This window comes from Rhincodon typus, chromosome 31, assembly GCF_021869965.1.
Source record: "Rhincodon typus isolate 14 chromosome 31, sRhiTyp1.1, whole genome shotgun sequence".
Taxonomy (NCBI): Eukaryota; Metazoa; Chordata; class Chondrichthyes; order Orectolobiformes; family Rhincodontidae; genus Rhincodon; species Rhincodon typus.
The window spans coordinates 18,392,178-18,407,170 of NC_063362.1; the positions used below are offsets into that span (position 1 = coordinate 18,392,178).

Below are 14,993 nucleotides of genomic sequence, written 5' to 3' on the forward strand. Positions count from 1 at the left end.
TATTCATTAGATTCAGAATGTTGCGCAGCTTGGTTAAAAGTGCATTGGCTGCTACCTGAGGTGCCGTTCCCCAAGATACAGCTAACATTCCTGCCTCTTTCATTTTCCTGCATCTTTTCACCATTCTATTTTGTTTTCATTAGTGTTCATTAGCTCTTTGGAACATCCTGGTATCCATACAATTTGTTGTTGTAGAAACTAATTGATGTTAGGGGACATGAATCACACACTGTAGTTTCAGCCAACAAGCAAGTGCACTGAGTTCATGAAATAAATAGATACTTTGCACAGCTGTAATGCCAGACTGGTCTCCGGAATGAATTCCAGCAACACCAGCTGTAACCAAATCTGTTCTTTACCATAACCAGCCTACTCTATATTCAACAGAAAACTCTGATGTCAGCACAAGTTCTGTTCCAAAAAAGCATGGAGATTTTAAAGCAAAATGTTGGATACGTTAATCTGTATCCAAAGAGGACAAGTTGATATTTCAGAACAGGTTTTTAATCACAATTTAGTGAGATTTGAATCAGAACTGAGGAAATGTGGTTAAGATATAGACTGTACATTTTAAATCGATGGCAAACATGTAACAGACGCATTAGTAATTTTCTTTTACCAGACTCCTTCCTCAAAAAGAAAAGAAACTGGGAATTCCCCATATTTTGTGTAGATCCTTCCAATGCAGCTTAAAATTCAGAAATCACTGATAATCTATAAAAGGCTCCTTTTCCCTTCAGTTAGAAATCAGCCTTAATTACTCCTCACTTTGCTGCATCTTCTAAACAGTATCATCATGTCTAAAGGAATTCAAAGAGACACCAGCAAGAAGTTTCAAACCAGATGAAGTCTTGGTTTAAACCTTGTTCCTGGATTAGCACCCAGAGAGATGTCTGACAGCCAGTCTACTTAAAATATTAACTATATTTGTTCATGGCTTTAGTGTACATACAGGCCTGCAGTATGACGGACTGGGTCTTGTAACACCACTCAAAATAGCCAAATACTGAAACTCGCTGCTCTCCCAATCAAATATATTGGAAAACATATCACCAAAAGGCTGAACAATTCTGAATAATTTATTTATAGTTCACAGAATGAAATACTGGAATTAAAGAATACAAATTCCAAAATTTTCCAAAGCACAGGAATTAGAAATTTGCACAATTAACTTGTAAGAACATAAAGTATAACTCATTTAAAAGCATTAAAATCAAAAATTGATACTAATGGGTTACATCCACACAGAAAGATCAACATTAACAGCTGGGAAGAAAACACACATTTAATTTTATCATTTCAAATTGATTCCACATTTTTTCCATTCATTAGATTCCCCAGTGCAATGAGTCATTCCCTGAATAGGACCACAGGGCACTGTCTGCAATTCAGGTCTTTGTGATGGTTCTCATGGTCTGGATGTAATGGACTAAAAAGTCAGATGTTAGGTCTTCCTTATCCTGTCTGTAAGGAAATGCTCAGCCATTAAACTGCTTAATTGAGAGCAGAAAACTATCTAAAGACCAATAAGAGCATCTTGGCACTGACGATGCAAGGTCTTGTCCATATCTGAAACAACTTGCAGAGGTCTTGATAATCCTTAGATTCAGCTTTCTGTTCATCTTGACAAACAAAGAAGCCACAAGTCCATACTTGCAAAGTTCCCTTGCTGTAATTGTGCACCATCCTGTTTTACAACAGCTGAACCGTGTCAGGTAGGGAAAACTTTTTTTTGGGGGTTGGAGGAATGGTTAAAACATGCATATCAGGTTCGTTTATGCAGCAAATGCCTACAATGATGTGAGAACATCAGCTTTATACTGTAGAAGCATAAACCTCAACATCTTCAGAGACTGAATTGTTCCCTGCTTAAGTCACAACCGAGCTTGTTTTTATTACAATATTGATGATCATAATATATTGGACTTTGGGTAATCCAAGATAGAGGATGGGAAAACATTGTGGCTGTAAGAGCTTTTTTGAGGTATTTTTGGTGTTGAAGTTCATTTCCTTGAATTCTAGGAGCAGTAATCACTGTATTATAAGCTGTTGCATTGTTTTGGAGCTTTGGGAATAAAAAGATCAAAACAGTGGCACTTTACTGGCAAAGGAAGTGGTGGAGGCTGGTGCAATTACAACATTTAAAGGCATCTGCATGGGTTTGCGAACATAATTGTTTAGAGAGATAATGCTGGCAAATGGAACTAAATTTATTTAGAATACCTGGTCGGCATGGACAGTTGGACCAAAGGGTCTGTTTCTGTGCTGTATATCTCTATGACTCTGACTCTACATGTGTAATATGTTGCATATGTATTATGCAACATATTACTTGACTTGATAGAGGTGTACAAAATGATCAGAGGTATAGATAGAGTGGACAGCCAGAGACTTTTTCCTAGGGTGGAGGTAGCTATTATGAGGGGGCATAGTTTTGAAGTGAGTGGAGGTAGATATAGGGGAGACGTCAGAAGTAGGTTCTTTACTCAGAGAGTGGTAGGGGCGTGGAATGCATTGCCGGAGAGGGTAGTGGAGTCGGCCTCATTAGGGGCATTTAAGCAGCTACTAGACAGGCATATGGATGATAGTATAAGGTAGGGGCGGAGGTTAGATAGACCTTAGGTTTAGAGTAAAAGTTCGGCACAATATTGTGGACTGAAGGGCCTGTACTGTGCTGTACTGTTCTATGTTTTATGTTCTATATCTTCCAGTTTAAGCAATTTAAAAGAAAATGCTAACTCTTCATTTGATGATTAATGGTGTCCCAGCACACCTTGCCTGATTCAAGGGGACAGCCATTTACTTTATGGTTGCCACTGCCAATACAAAGTGAGAGAGTGGTCCAAGAGAGGAGTATACAGGACTGTATCTGGGAAACTGAACAGCAGCTCCAGAATCCTTCTACCCAACCTGTTTGCTCAGATAACCAGACACCAACATAGGCGGATATATTCACTAACCAAAATGACCCATACTCCAAACTAAGGGAGCAAAAGTATAACATAGGGTGATAGTTACTCTGGACTTAAAGGAGTGAAACTTAAATTCAAAGAGGTGAAGGCAAAAGTTATCAGCAATTAATTGCTGTGAAAGAGCAGCTCAATGAGTAAATACACACCCAGTGTTACTCAGCCAAGAAATGCACTGGTTTCATCTCAGCCAAAAAGTGGTGGGACAACAACTAGCTTTAGAGAGAGAAGAAATCATCCAAAGGTTTAAAAAGGGAGTAAGGCAAAAGATGGAAAATTATAGGCTGATTAGCCTAACCTCAGTTGTGGGTAAGATTTTGGAGTCCATTGTAAAGGATGAGATTTCTGAATATTTGGAAATGATTAGTAAAATAGGGCAAAGTCAGCATGGTTTCATCAAGGGGAGGTCATGCCTGACAAATCTGCTAGAATTCTTTGAGGAAGTAACGAGCAGGGTAGATCAAGGAGACCCAATGGATGTTATCTACCTGGACTTCAAGAAGGCCTTTGATAAGGTGCCACACAGGAGGCTGCTGAGTAAGATAAGGGTCCACAGTGTTAGAGGCAGGGTGCTAGCATGGATGGAAGATTGGCTGTCTGGCAGAAAGCAGAGAGTGGGGATAAAAGGGTCTTTCTCAGGATGGCAGCCAGTGACAAGTGGTGTTCCACAAGGGTCAGTGTTGGGATCACAACTTTTCACTTTATACATTAATGATCTAGATGAAGGAACCGTGGGCATTCTGGCTAAGTTTGCAGATGATACAAAGATAGGTGGAGGGACAGGTAGTATTGAGGAGGTGGCGAGGCTGCAGAAGGATTTGGGCAGGTTAGGAGAGTAGGCAAAGAAGTGGCAGATGGAGTACAACGTGGGAAAGTGTGAGCTCATGCACTTTGGTAAGAAGAATAAAAGCATGGACTATTTTCTAAATGGGGAGAAAATTCAGAAGTCTGAAGTGCAAAGAGACTTGGGAGTTCTAGTCCAGGATTCTCTCAAGGTAAACTTGCAGGTTGAGTCAGTAGTCAGGAAGGCAAATTCAATGTTGGCATTTATTTTAAGAGGACTTTGAATACAAAAGCAGGGATGTACTACTGAGGCTTTACAAGGCTCTGGTCAGGCCACATTTGGAGTATTGTGTGCAGTTTTGGGTCCCGTATCTCAGGAAGGATGTATTGGCCCTGGAATGGGTTCAGAGGAGGTTCACAAGAATGATCCCCCAGGAATGGAAAGCTTAACATATGAGGAACGTTTGAGGACTCTGGGACTATACTCATTGGAGTTTGGAAGGATGAGGGGGGATCTAATTGAAACTTTCAGAATACTGAATGGCCTGGACAAAATAGGTGTTGGGAAGATGCTTCCATTGGTAGGAGAGTCTAGGACCCAACAACACCGCCTTAGAGTAAAGGGAAGACCTTTTAGGATGGAGGTAAGGAGAAACCTCTTCAGCCAGAGAGTGGTGAATCTATGGAATTCACTGCCATAGAAGGCTGTGGAGGCAAGGTCATTGAGTACATTTAAGACTGAGATAGACAGGTTCTTGATTATCATGGGGATCAAGGGTTACGGGGAGTAAGCGGGAGAAGGGGGTTGAGGAACTTATCATGATTGAATGGCGGAGCAGACCCAATGGGCCGAGTGGCCTAATTTCTGCTCCTAGGTCTTACGGTCTTATTTCTGATCACTGCCCGATGTTAGGGTGACAGGACACCAACCAGGATTCCTGCTCCTATTAGTTGCCTTGTGATCCCCAGGGTTAGGGAGGGTAAATTAATCCAGGTTTCTGCTTCTAACTGTTGCCCTGTGATCTCTAGACTATAGAGTGGGGAAATGAGCCAGGGTTGCTTCTCACAATCAACATCTCGTGATTCCAGGCAGAAAAACGGAAGTGTGAGTGCCAAATACTATATTAGCCCTCAATACCTGGCTCTAAAACAGAGAATGGTCAGTGGATTAACTCTGGTACTTACCTTCAACATTCGGATCCTTTTATCCGGAGCAGCAAATGCTCGTGACACCCTCACCTCCGCCACATCTGCCATGCCTTCCCCTCAGCCTTTGCTGGCACTGTGGGTGAGAGAAAGGCTTCTAAAGCATAGGCTGATCAAAGAACCACTAGTATCCCAAAAACCAACACTGCAGGGAAGGGGCATCTTTTGTCTTTATCCATTAACCAGAACAAGGATCAACTGTTAGACGGAGCCCATCACCCTAGTCCTGACTGCAAAGATAGTTAAATAATAGTTAAACAAACATGTAGGCATGAAATAAATTTGAAAGCTACTTCTACATGGCCACCTGCCTCCCAAAGATGTTCCTTACATTAGAATGTGTAAAAAAAAACACCATATTACACATGACTTGTTAACAAACTGCAAACAGAGAGATGGGAGAAAGGTCTGTGTCAAACAATAGCTGACCAGAGGCAAGCATAGAACATATACTTTCATCCCTGAAGAGGAAGAAGGAGAATAAATGAACATAGGTCACCCTCAGACCTGCTAGTAGCAGAAGTATAGGATCACCATCTCCTGAAAGTCTTCCTCTAAGTCACATGCCATCCAGACTTAGAACAATATTGTTGCTCCTTCATCACCACTGAATTAAATCCTGCACTACTGTGGATGTACCTACATCATACAGACAATAGCATTTCAAGAAGGAAGCTAATCACCACTTTCTGAACACAAATAGGGATGGGCAGTCAACATTAGATGTATCAGTGACATTTACATCCCAAGGAGAAGGACAAGCCCCAATCTTCTTTAACGGATCTGAGGTGGAGAGGGTCGAGAGCGTAAAGTCCCTAGGAGTGACAATAACCAACATTCTGTCCCTGACCTCCCATGTACATGCAACAGCCAAGAAGGCACAACAACACCTCTTCTTCTTCAGGCAGCTTAGGAAATTCAACATTTCCACTAAGACTCTCACCAACTTTACAGATGCACCATGGAAAGCATTCTATCAGGGTGCATAACGGCTTGGTACGGCAGCTGCTCTGCCCAGGGCCTTAAGAAACTACAGACAGTTGTGTGCACAGCCTAGACCATCACGGAAGCCAACCTCCCATCCATGGACTCCATGTAGACTTCCTGTTACCACAGAAAGGCTACCAACATTATCAAAGACCCCTCCTACCCTGATAGTGCTCTCTTCCATCAGGCAGAAGATACAGAAGCTTGAACACACGTACCAACAGGTTCAAGAACAGCTTCTTGCCTGCTGTTATTAGATTGCTGAATAGACCTCTCAAATTTCAAATAATGTTGATCTTGTTAAACATTGATCTTGCTTTGTGCACCTCTTGTGCAGCCATAACCTTGTATGCCTCGCTCTGCCTAAGTACCCTATGATCTGTATGTCCTTGTTTGCTAAGATCTCATGCTCTGCTCACAAAACAAAACTTTTCACTGTACTTGAGTACATGTGACAACAATAAATCAAATCGAGAAACAATAATATGCTGACTGCAGGGCAGCTTATTTGATGTGGGTAGAAGAGACAATTAATGATCTGTGCACTTATGGAGTGAAAGAGTGCTCCCCTCAGCAAAATTAACAGTTAAACTCCAAAATACTTGCAGATTTTATCATTCTTATATACCCACATTTTGGATTATGGTCTTTTAAGTGCTTTTAAAAATAAGTAATTGTTGAAATGTAACATAAATCTCTGGGACACATCCAGAATGCTATCTGACTGCTTGATCTATGAAAAGATCATGGACATTTGGTCACATTAAGGTGCTTCTGTGCTGCAAGCAATGATTCAGATAAAGGTAACAGTCACCAGCATTTCATAGATTGACAGCAGTGAGCAAACAAAGCAGAGCACTGGTAAGATGTCCTCTCTGGTTTGCCAGAATTTCTGCTGCAAATCTTTTCTTTTCTCCTCCTGTCTCAATATTAAATACCAAACATCATTAGAGATTACTGCACTATAAATCCAATAACATTTTAATGCTCCTTCTCCCATCTTGTTTCTGTTCAGTGAAGAAGCTAACTCATATAAGGCTTGGGTTCCACTGATAATAGTTACCCTCCAATGGCTGGGTGAGCATTGAAATCTGCTCACTCACCATAAACCAGGGACCATCGTAGGAAATGCTGGTTGCAATGATTTAGTACCACCTAGGAGATGCTATGATCAAACAAACCATTCAAAAAAAATCAAAGCGAACCATCTCATCTTGAACATCAGTGAATGATGAATAAAATTACAGAAAAGCAACAAAGTAATGAAATTCTGGAAGTCACCACATGCCTCTTCACACTTTCCTCCCTGTACCAGGATTTGTGCTTTCTGTAGGATTTGCTCAGTCTATCTTTGCACCAATAAAATCAACTTCAGATATAAGCTCAACTGATTTCTCCATGTTACAAACACAGCTTAGTGGTATCATTGAATACAGAAAGAGTTAGCACTTACTGTTTCTGCAGATATGCAAATTTAACCCAAGAGAGCATGGACCTAGGAATGGACAAAAAAGGAAACTAATTCAAACTTGGAAGCTTATCCAGAACACTCATAGCTCAATCCCTGACATGCCATATTAGCTGAGCTCAAACAGACAGTGGTGAATGGTAACTATAACAGATTGTGTACAGCGGTGGTATCTATGAAATGCTGGATTCTGTCTCAGTAACGCCTATTGATTGATAATGTAACATGTACAAAGTTCTATCTTGCCATCTTGTCATACACAGTGCCCATGAGAGGGTTGGAGCAAAATATTGCGCTGATAACTGAAGGTCAATGACAAAATGTATACATCATTGCTTCAAGTAAGGTAAAAATAGAACAAATAGACCCAGTTTCTACATAATGTATAAATAACTGTTATGGGCCAGACCAGAACCTCTCAAAATATTTTACAAAGGTAGCCTAGACTCTAACTTTTCTTAATTTAAAGGTAGATGTGAAGTGGGTGTTCCAGATGTGATGAAACTGGTCAAACTACTCAGTGTAAAACAAGACACAATTTATTTAAACATGATACTTAAAACACAAACAAAAGAAAGAGGAATTGAGAATAACTTAATGATTGGAAAACTTAACCAAATAATAGATGCAGTACCTATTACTAATTCATTGCTCCAATATAGCAACATCCCATAAACACACCCCTTGGCAAAAAGGCAAAGTCAGACACAGATTCTTACATGCCGTTCAACATTAAGAGAGAGTTCAGAGAAAGTCACAGTTAGGAATCACTTACTGAAGCTTCAACTCTTCTGGGACCCAAACAGCTTCTGACTGTGACAGCTGAAAAAAAAACTAGAAAGCCTGATCTGGGAGAAATGGCAAATCCCATTCCTTTGTTACCTCTGTTTTAAAAAGAACCTAGAGGCCTCTTAAATTATTGACCTAGGCCGGATTCAGTAGACACTTTGGTACCTCTGCCTTTACAACCTCTCTTCAAAAGAACCCCAGGACAAAATAACCTTTCTAAAATGACAGCATCGTCACATAACAAAGTTCAGAAATGTATATAAGACACTTGTAATGTTATGTGTATTGTGACTACAGCTGAGGATATGTTTAAATTTCTTTATTTGAAAGTGATGAGTTAAGGAGTAGAAAGAGGTTGGGAAATGGGGAACAAAACAGCAACAGGATTTTCTTTTAACTGCTGCAAACTGTGCGGGAGCACCAAGGTTATCATACTCTGGCCATTACCTGTGGAGTAACCTTCTATGGTACAATCTCATAGTCTCTTTCTGTTTCTAATTCAATGTTCCCATCTGATGGAATACTGCCTGCATCACCCACTGTGTGCTGCTGATATCATTATCATCAGCCATACATCATCCTGTTGCTCTGAAAAGGCAAGAAGTCTGAGTCTAGCCCATCTGTCAGAAAACTAAAGATGAACATTACAATAATGTGTCACAATTCTAGACACCTTTCTCGTAAAATGTGCCCGGAGATGGTTGTTGTGCTAGTGAAGGGACGATAATAACATTTGTGGATGAATTTTGGTAGGATTGCAATACCGCAATTCCTTGATTGATGCCTAATTGAAGGCTGCTGCATTCTGGAAAAAAAATTGTATTTATTTCCACTCTTGAAAGCTGTTTTCAAAAAAAAGTTCCAACAAATCACTGGACACACAAAACACACTCAGACAGTCCAAGAGTCCAGTGGCTCTCAATTTACCTTTATTCATCAAAAAGAGAAAATATTTCATGGGCCAGAGCATGCGGGCAATGGAGTGGGCAACACTTGAGATTTCATTAATATTTTATCTTTCATATTATTTCAAGATGTACGATTCACAGAGTGACACACACACAGATAATAGTGGACTTGGAAACAATATGCAAAATATATATAATTCACTGGAATAGAATGAGAAACATACACCGATACGGTCTGCACATAAGGAAGGTAATGATGCATTTTGAAATAATAGTGCAAAATCAATAAATGTTTAATGAATCTGTCTGTTGGCTACGTTTTGGACAGGAAATATTCCCAAGTCTGAGATTCCTGATGTTATTTTGACACAAACTCACTGTATCTGTCTTTCCACTTTTTCCCCATGATATTGGATCAAACTCTGACAGTTTATTGTATTTCTGAGCTATTAGACTAGTTGACAACCGTAAAAGCAGCTTGTGATTTATAAAGGGTTTCCAGCATTCTCATCTTTGACCAAGTTGAGCCAAACATTAAGCAGCACCCTCAATTGCCTCTCTTCAATGTTACCACCAAGCTTTTGAAACAGCTGGGATAATCTGACCGACTGCTAATCTGATTTTAAGAGCTATTAATAAATCCACATTCAAACAGGAACACAGCATGTTCATATAAGAACATGGTGCAAAATAATAGCAATAACATCAGCAAAAGCATCTCTGCAGCAAGCCTACACCTCAGCTGGTGATCCAGTCTCCGCCTGCCCTTAAGGTTCAGTAGTGTGAAATATTATTTGAAGTCTGTCATGCTCTACATGCCTGAGGTTAAACCAGAAGTATCGACTGTGAATGTCATCACAGCAAAACCTGATCTGTCCTGTCCCGACACCACCGTGTATTAGCAGGGGAAAATCACCCACTCCTGGTTGCTAATTATGGCTAAATGCATGCATTTAGCATGCAGCCTCCTGGTTTTCACTCCTTAGACTGACACATCATGGAGTATGGCCACTTAGTGAGATAGTGGAGACACTGTTCATCATGCAGCCATACCTAGCAAGGGTACGTGTCTCAGGAAAAAAGGAAAATTTAGTTAGATAATAAAGTAGAAATTCAAAATTAGTTGTAGCAGGAGTCGTCTTTTTTCTTTGCCTCCAATTTAGCCTTTTTGGTGCAAGTTTTAAAATGAGTTGTTCTCCTTAGGCCTTTCAAATTTGACAGTGAAGTTTGTGAACTTTATATGGCCTGTTGCCAATGCTGTCAGAAATGTCAGCCTAGCCTATAACTCAGCTTCGATTCATCAGGAAGTAGCAGCTGCTTGTTGACTCCCGCAATCAACACCAATACTTACTACTTAAACAAAGAAACTGACATAAATACTGATTTTAAATTCCTTTAAGCTATAAAATGAAGAGGTGTTTATTCAGCATGAGAAAAGAGTGGAAGAAATGTGAAAGGACAGGCAGGTAGGTAGAAGGTAGGAGAAGGGAAGAGTCAGGAGATGAGCAGAGAGGAGGGAGATGTTAATTTTTTAAGTACTGCAGTGGGTAGTGAGGGAGCAGTTTGTTTTCTGGTTCTGTGAGTTGTCGAAGTTGTGCAGGATGTTGTTTTCGTTGGAGAGAATCCAGCAATGATTCATCAGAATAATTATTGGGAATGTGGACTGGGATCAGACTGACATCTTTAAAATAAGAAGTATAAATGCAAAAGGATTTTTCTTTCCAGTTTAGTAAAATTGAACATGGGGGCAAAAATCAATAAATCAGCAGAGATTGGTTAAAAGTGAAGTAACAAAAATGTCTGGATACAAGGGGTTGGGAGCATGTCAAATGTTTTATGAGACCATTAAAAATAATAAAAAGAACGACTGAGATTTCTAAAGTGGGAGTCATTATTTGAGCAGTAGCGGTATTAAAAGATTGCAGAAAGAGTCAAAAATTAGGATCAATCATGGAGTTGTGGCAGGACACCACCTCCATCTGTTTGAGTGATGATTAAATATCCACAACTTGTACCTACGAAAGTCCAATTTGTGCTTTGAAAACTGGATCTGCAGAACAAGATGAGAAAGCTTACCTCATGAATCCAATTTGTTACAAACCTGTACCATCCTGAACTACCTCTGTTATGAGAACATTAGGATTAGTAACAGGAGTAGATTATGTGGCACATTGAGCCTGATCCACCATTCAGTAAGATTATGGTTCCTTTTCCACTTTGCTTTCATTTTCCTGCACTATACCCCGTGCAGGAGCCACCTACTCTTTGAAAAGTGCCAAGTCTTGATCTTCAGATATAATCACTTTATAAAGAAGAATGACAATTCATCTACTATTTTAGTAAAGACTGTACATTGATGTCTGATAGTTTGGTCTATTAATGCCTTCTGTCTCCAGCAATGGGCAGCTCTATGTGCTATTTGAAGCTCTTTGTGATACTCTAAGTTGTGCTTTAGCTTGCAGCGATACTTCCTAAACAGCTAAAGATTCCTCACAGTCTCTGTCAGGCCTGTACAGACTGAAATGCCCACAGGTTCTCGTGCTTCTCCTCTGTACGAAGTGTGGCCAAGTGCCAGGTTTGCAGATACCTGCACCGAGAATCATCAGATTAATCAGAAACGTTTCACATGCTGGGAACTAAAGATTCACAGTTACATCAAAACATTTCACCTTTCCCAGAAGAACTAGATATAGAACAGCAGAGACAGAGAGGCCTTCCTGCACAGCCCTCAGTCCAGAGAGGTCTCACAAAATAAAATGAAATGACGAGTCTTTCCCTGGTTCAGAAGTCTCTGCTGCTACATTCACATAAACCCAAGGCCTCACTTTATAGTTCCAGCCTCTGCCTCTCCTCCAGTCAGGACAGGTCTGTGCAACCAAAGGTTTTACAACAAATGGTCTCCAGTCCAATTCCTTCGTCATCTTTAATCTACACTCACTTCATTCAGAAAAGGATTCCCCAAAATGCAGAGGATCTGCAGATGCAAAAAGCAGCATCAATGTAATGCAGAGTAGGGCCTAGCCTGAGTACCCTAGTTCCACAAGCACTGAAAGTGTACCCTCAGCAGGATCCTTTAACAGGGACCAAGCTGGTGACCCAGCTCCCAGTCTGTGGAAATAAAGAATAACTACAAGTTACAGCAAGGTCCTGCACCAAGACCAAAGCCTCAGTCAAGCACAATGTGGTGTCAGTACACTGAGTCAGACTAGACGGAGATGGACTGGTAGGTCTGTACAGAGATTCTGATAGAAGGGGCTAAGGATAGATAATGTGTGGAGAAGGTGAGTGGGGATGCTCAGCGGAGAGATTGGAAAAGAGGGGATAAGCAATGGATCTTTGCAGAGTGTGTGAACTGGGGGCTAAAGATAAGACTAGCTTCTTAGAACTAGGAAAGGAATGGCAAGAACCACTTACATCTGAAGAAGTTTAGATATCCCTTTAGATATTTTGTTACTGAAATTTCAAATTACTTTACACAAATGCGTTCAATATGGAGGATCAACAATATCCAAGTAATTACCAGTCCGTGCAGATAATTCTACAGATGATAACTAGTCTACCCATGTAACAGTGCAAAGAATAACCAGTTCTACTCAGATAACACTGCCAGTGATAACTGGTCTACAAGGTTAACATTGCAGATGATAAACAACTGTCCAGGTAAATTGCTGGTGATTGACAATTTATTTAGCTTCCTTGTCATTTTGATGCATCATTGTTCAAGTGTAAACACTAGACCTGCACTGACACCTTCTGTCCTGACACTCACTCCTTGAAAGCACATACCATTGTGATACAGTCTTTTGATTTTACTGACACAACATATCTCTGCATCTTCTATCAGATTCCACCTTTTGTAGTATTTGATTTGATTTGATTTATTATTGTCACATATACTGAGATACAGTGGAAAGTATTGCTTTGCATGCTAACCAGACAAATCATACCTTACATGAGTACATCAGGGTAATAGAATAGAATGCAGATAAATAGTGTTACAGCTACAAAGAAGATGCAGAGAAAAATCAACTCTAATATATGAGAGATCCATTCATAAGTCTGATAACAGTGGGGAAGAAGCTGTTCTTAAATCTGTTGGTACTTGTTTTCAACCTTTTGTATCTTCTGCCTGATGTAAGAGGGTGGAAGAGAGTATACCGGGGTGGGAGGGGTCTTTGATTATGTTGCTGCTTTCCCGAGGCAGTGGGAGGCGTAGACGGAGTCAATGGAAGGAAGTCCGATTTTCACGATGTTCTGGGCTGTGTTCATGACTCTCTGCAATTTCAAGCTATGATGCATCCAGATAGGATGCTTTCCCTGGTGCATGTATAAAAATGGTAAGAGTCTTGCGGACATGCCAAATTTCCTTAGCCTTCTGAGGAAGTAGAAGCGTTTGTGTGCTTTCTTGACTGTAGCGTCTACATGGATGAACCAGAATAGAATGTTGGTAATATTTACTCCTAGGAACTTGAAGCTCTTGACTACCTCTACCTTAGCACCATTGATACAGACAGCGGCGTGTCCTTCACTCCGCTTCCTGAAGTCGATGACCAGTCCTTCGTTTTGCTGACATTGAAGGAGAGGCCTTTTACACCACGTACTCCGTCTCGTCATTGGTGGTGGCGTCATCGGCAAATTTGTAAATGGAGTTAGAGCATTTTCTAAAGTGTCAGCACAGCTCAGTACTGCTAGATGAAAGAAAATCTCTTAACCAACTCTTGAGATCTCCAATGGACCTGCCTCCATTAGCTCCAACTCAGAAATGCTCTCCAAGAAGAAAATTACACCTGGACTCTTATCTAACACTCTACATAAAAGTTACCGACATTGAATGTGAAAATGTATTGATATCTGAATACGTTTACTTCTAGCTGTCTTCAGCAATGAAAACAGCACAAAAATGCTGATTTAGCTACAAAAACAGTACAAAAAGGAGCTTTTTAAAATCAAATAACCTGATGTTATATTACCAATATAGGCATATTCAACAAAAACAACAGATACATTTCTCAAGCATTCTTCACATGTAGGAAAATGTTCCAAACAGCATCACGTTCAAGTCAAAATTATAAGCAGCAAAGAATACGATCAGAACAGTCACTGCAGCCCATCTGGAATAATCATAAATGCTATTACACTACCTCTCAATCACCCCTCTTTCAAATAGCTCTCTAAATCTTCCTACATCCAACATCCACCATCTTCCACAGAAATAAACTGAACAATTTAGCTCAAATGGACTGTGCAGTGTTTATTCTCCACACACAAAACAAAATACTGTTAGATTGACTAGACTCTCCCTAGTAGCAGAAATGGGTGATATAGCTGGACTCCCAGAACTACCTACACTGACTGATTGCTGCCACTAGATGGTGCCCAGCATCTCAGTTCCAATTCAGGAGGAAAACAATAACCCAGGAGTGGAGCCAACAGCAATATGAAGAGCAGACCCAGCAACTGAAGGTAAGAACAGCGTCAGGAGGCAAGACAGGGGTAAAGCAACACCCTAAGGTGGCGGTGGCTGTGGGGGTGGGGGTAACAGTGATCTGAGGCAAGACAATGCCAGAGTGAATCAAGCTGGGAGACAAGGACAGAGCAGGATGAGATGGAGTGGAGCAAGCCAGGAGACTGGGAATGAAGGCAGCAGGAAGGCAACACACCTTTCCCACAGTCAGCACAGTACAATGTGTTGAATTATGAGGTTCAATAATGACAAATGTTGACTTTACAGGCAAATAACGGTAAAACAAAAGTGGTGACCAAAAAAAATCTCAAAAGAATAATCAACATTAAAACATGGCAATGTTAAATGAAGCGTAGAGCTGGATGAACACAGCAGGCCAAGCAGCATCAGAGGAGCAGGAAAGCTGACGTTTTGGGTCT

At 40.6% G+C, this 14,993-nt stretch overlaps 1 protein-coding gene across 2 annotated transcripts in view; it reads right to left on the reverse strand.

The window, feature by feature from the left end:
* clcn6 (chloride channel 6) overlaps window positions 1–14,993 on the reverse strand; it is a 97,289-nt gene that overhangs the window by 81,360 nt on the left and 936 nt on the right. The window contains exons 2-3 of one of the 2 annotated variants that reach the window (XM_048614959.1): window positions 7,399–7,440; window positions 4,938–5,034 (exon numbers count right to left, since the gene is read on the reverse strand). In XM_048614959.1, coding sequence (XP_048470916.1) covers window positions 4,938–5,009 — 72 coding nt within the window. In that variant the 5' untranslated portion in view covers window positions 5,010–5,034; window positions 7,399–7,440. The remainder of the gene's footprint in view (window positions 1–4,937; window positions 5,035–7,398; window positions 7,441–14,993) is intronic. The other variant, XM_048614960.1, reaches the window with a different exon arrangement.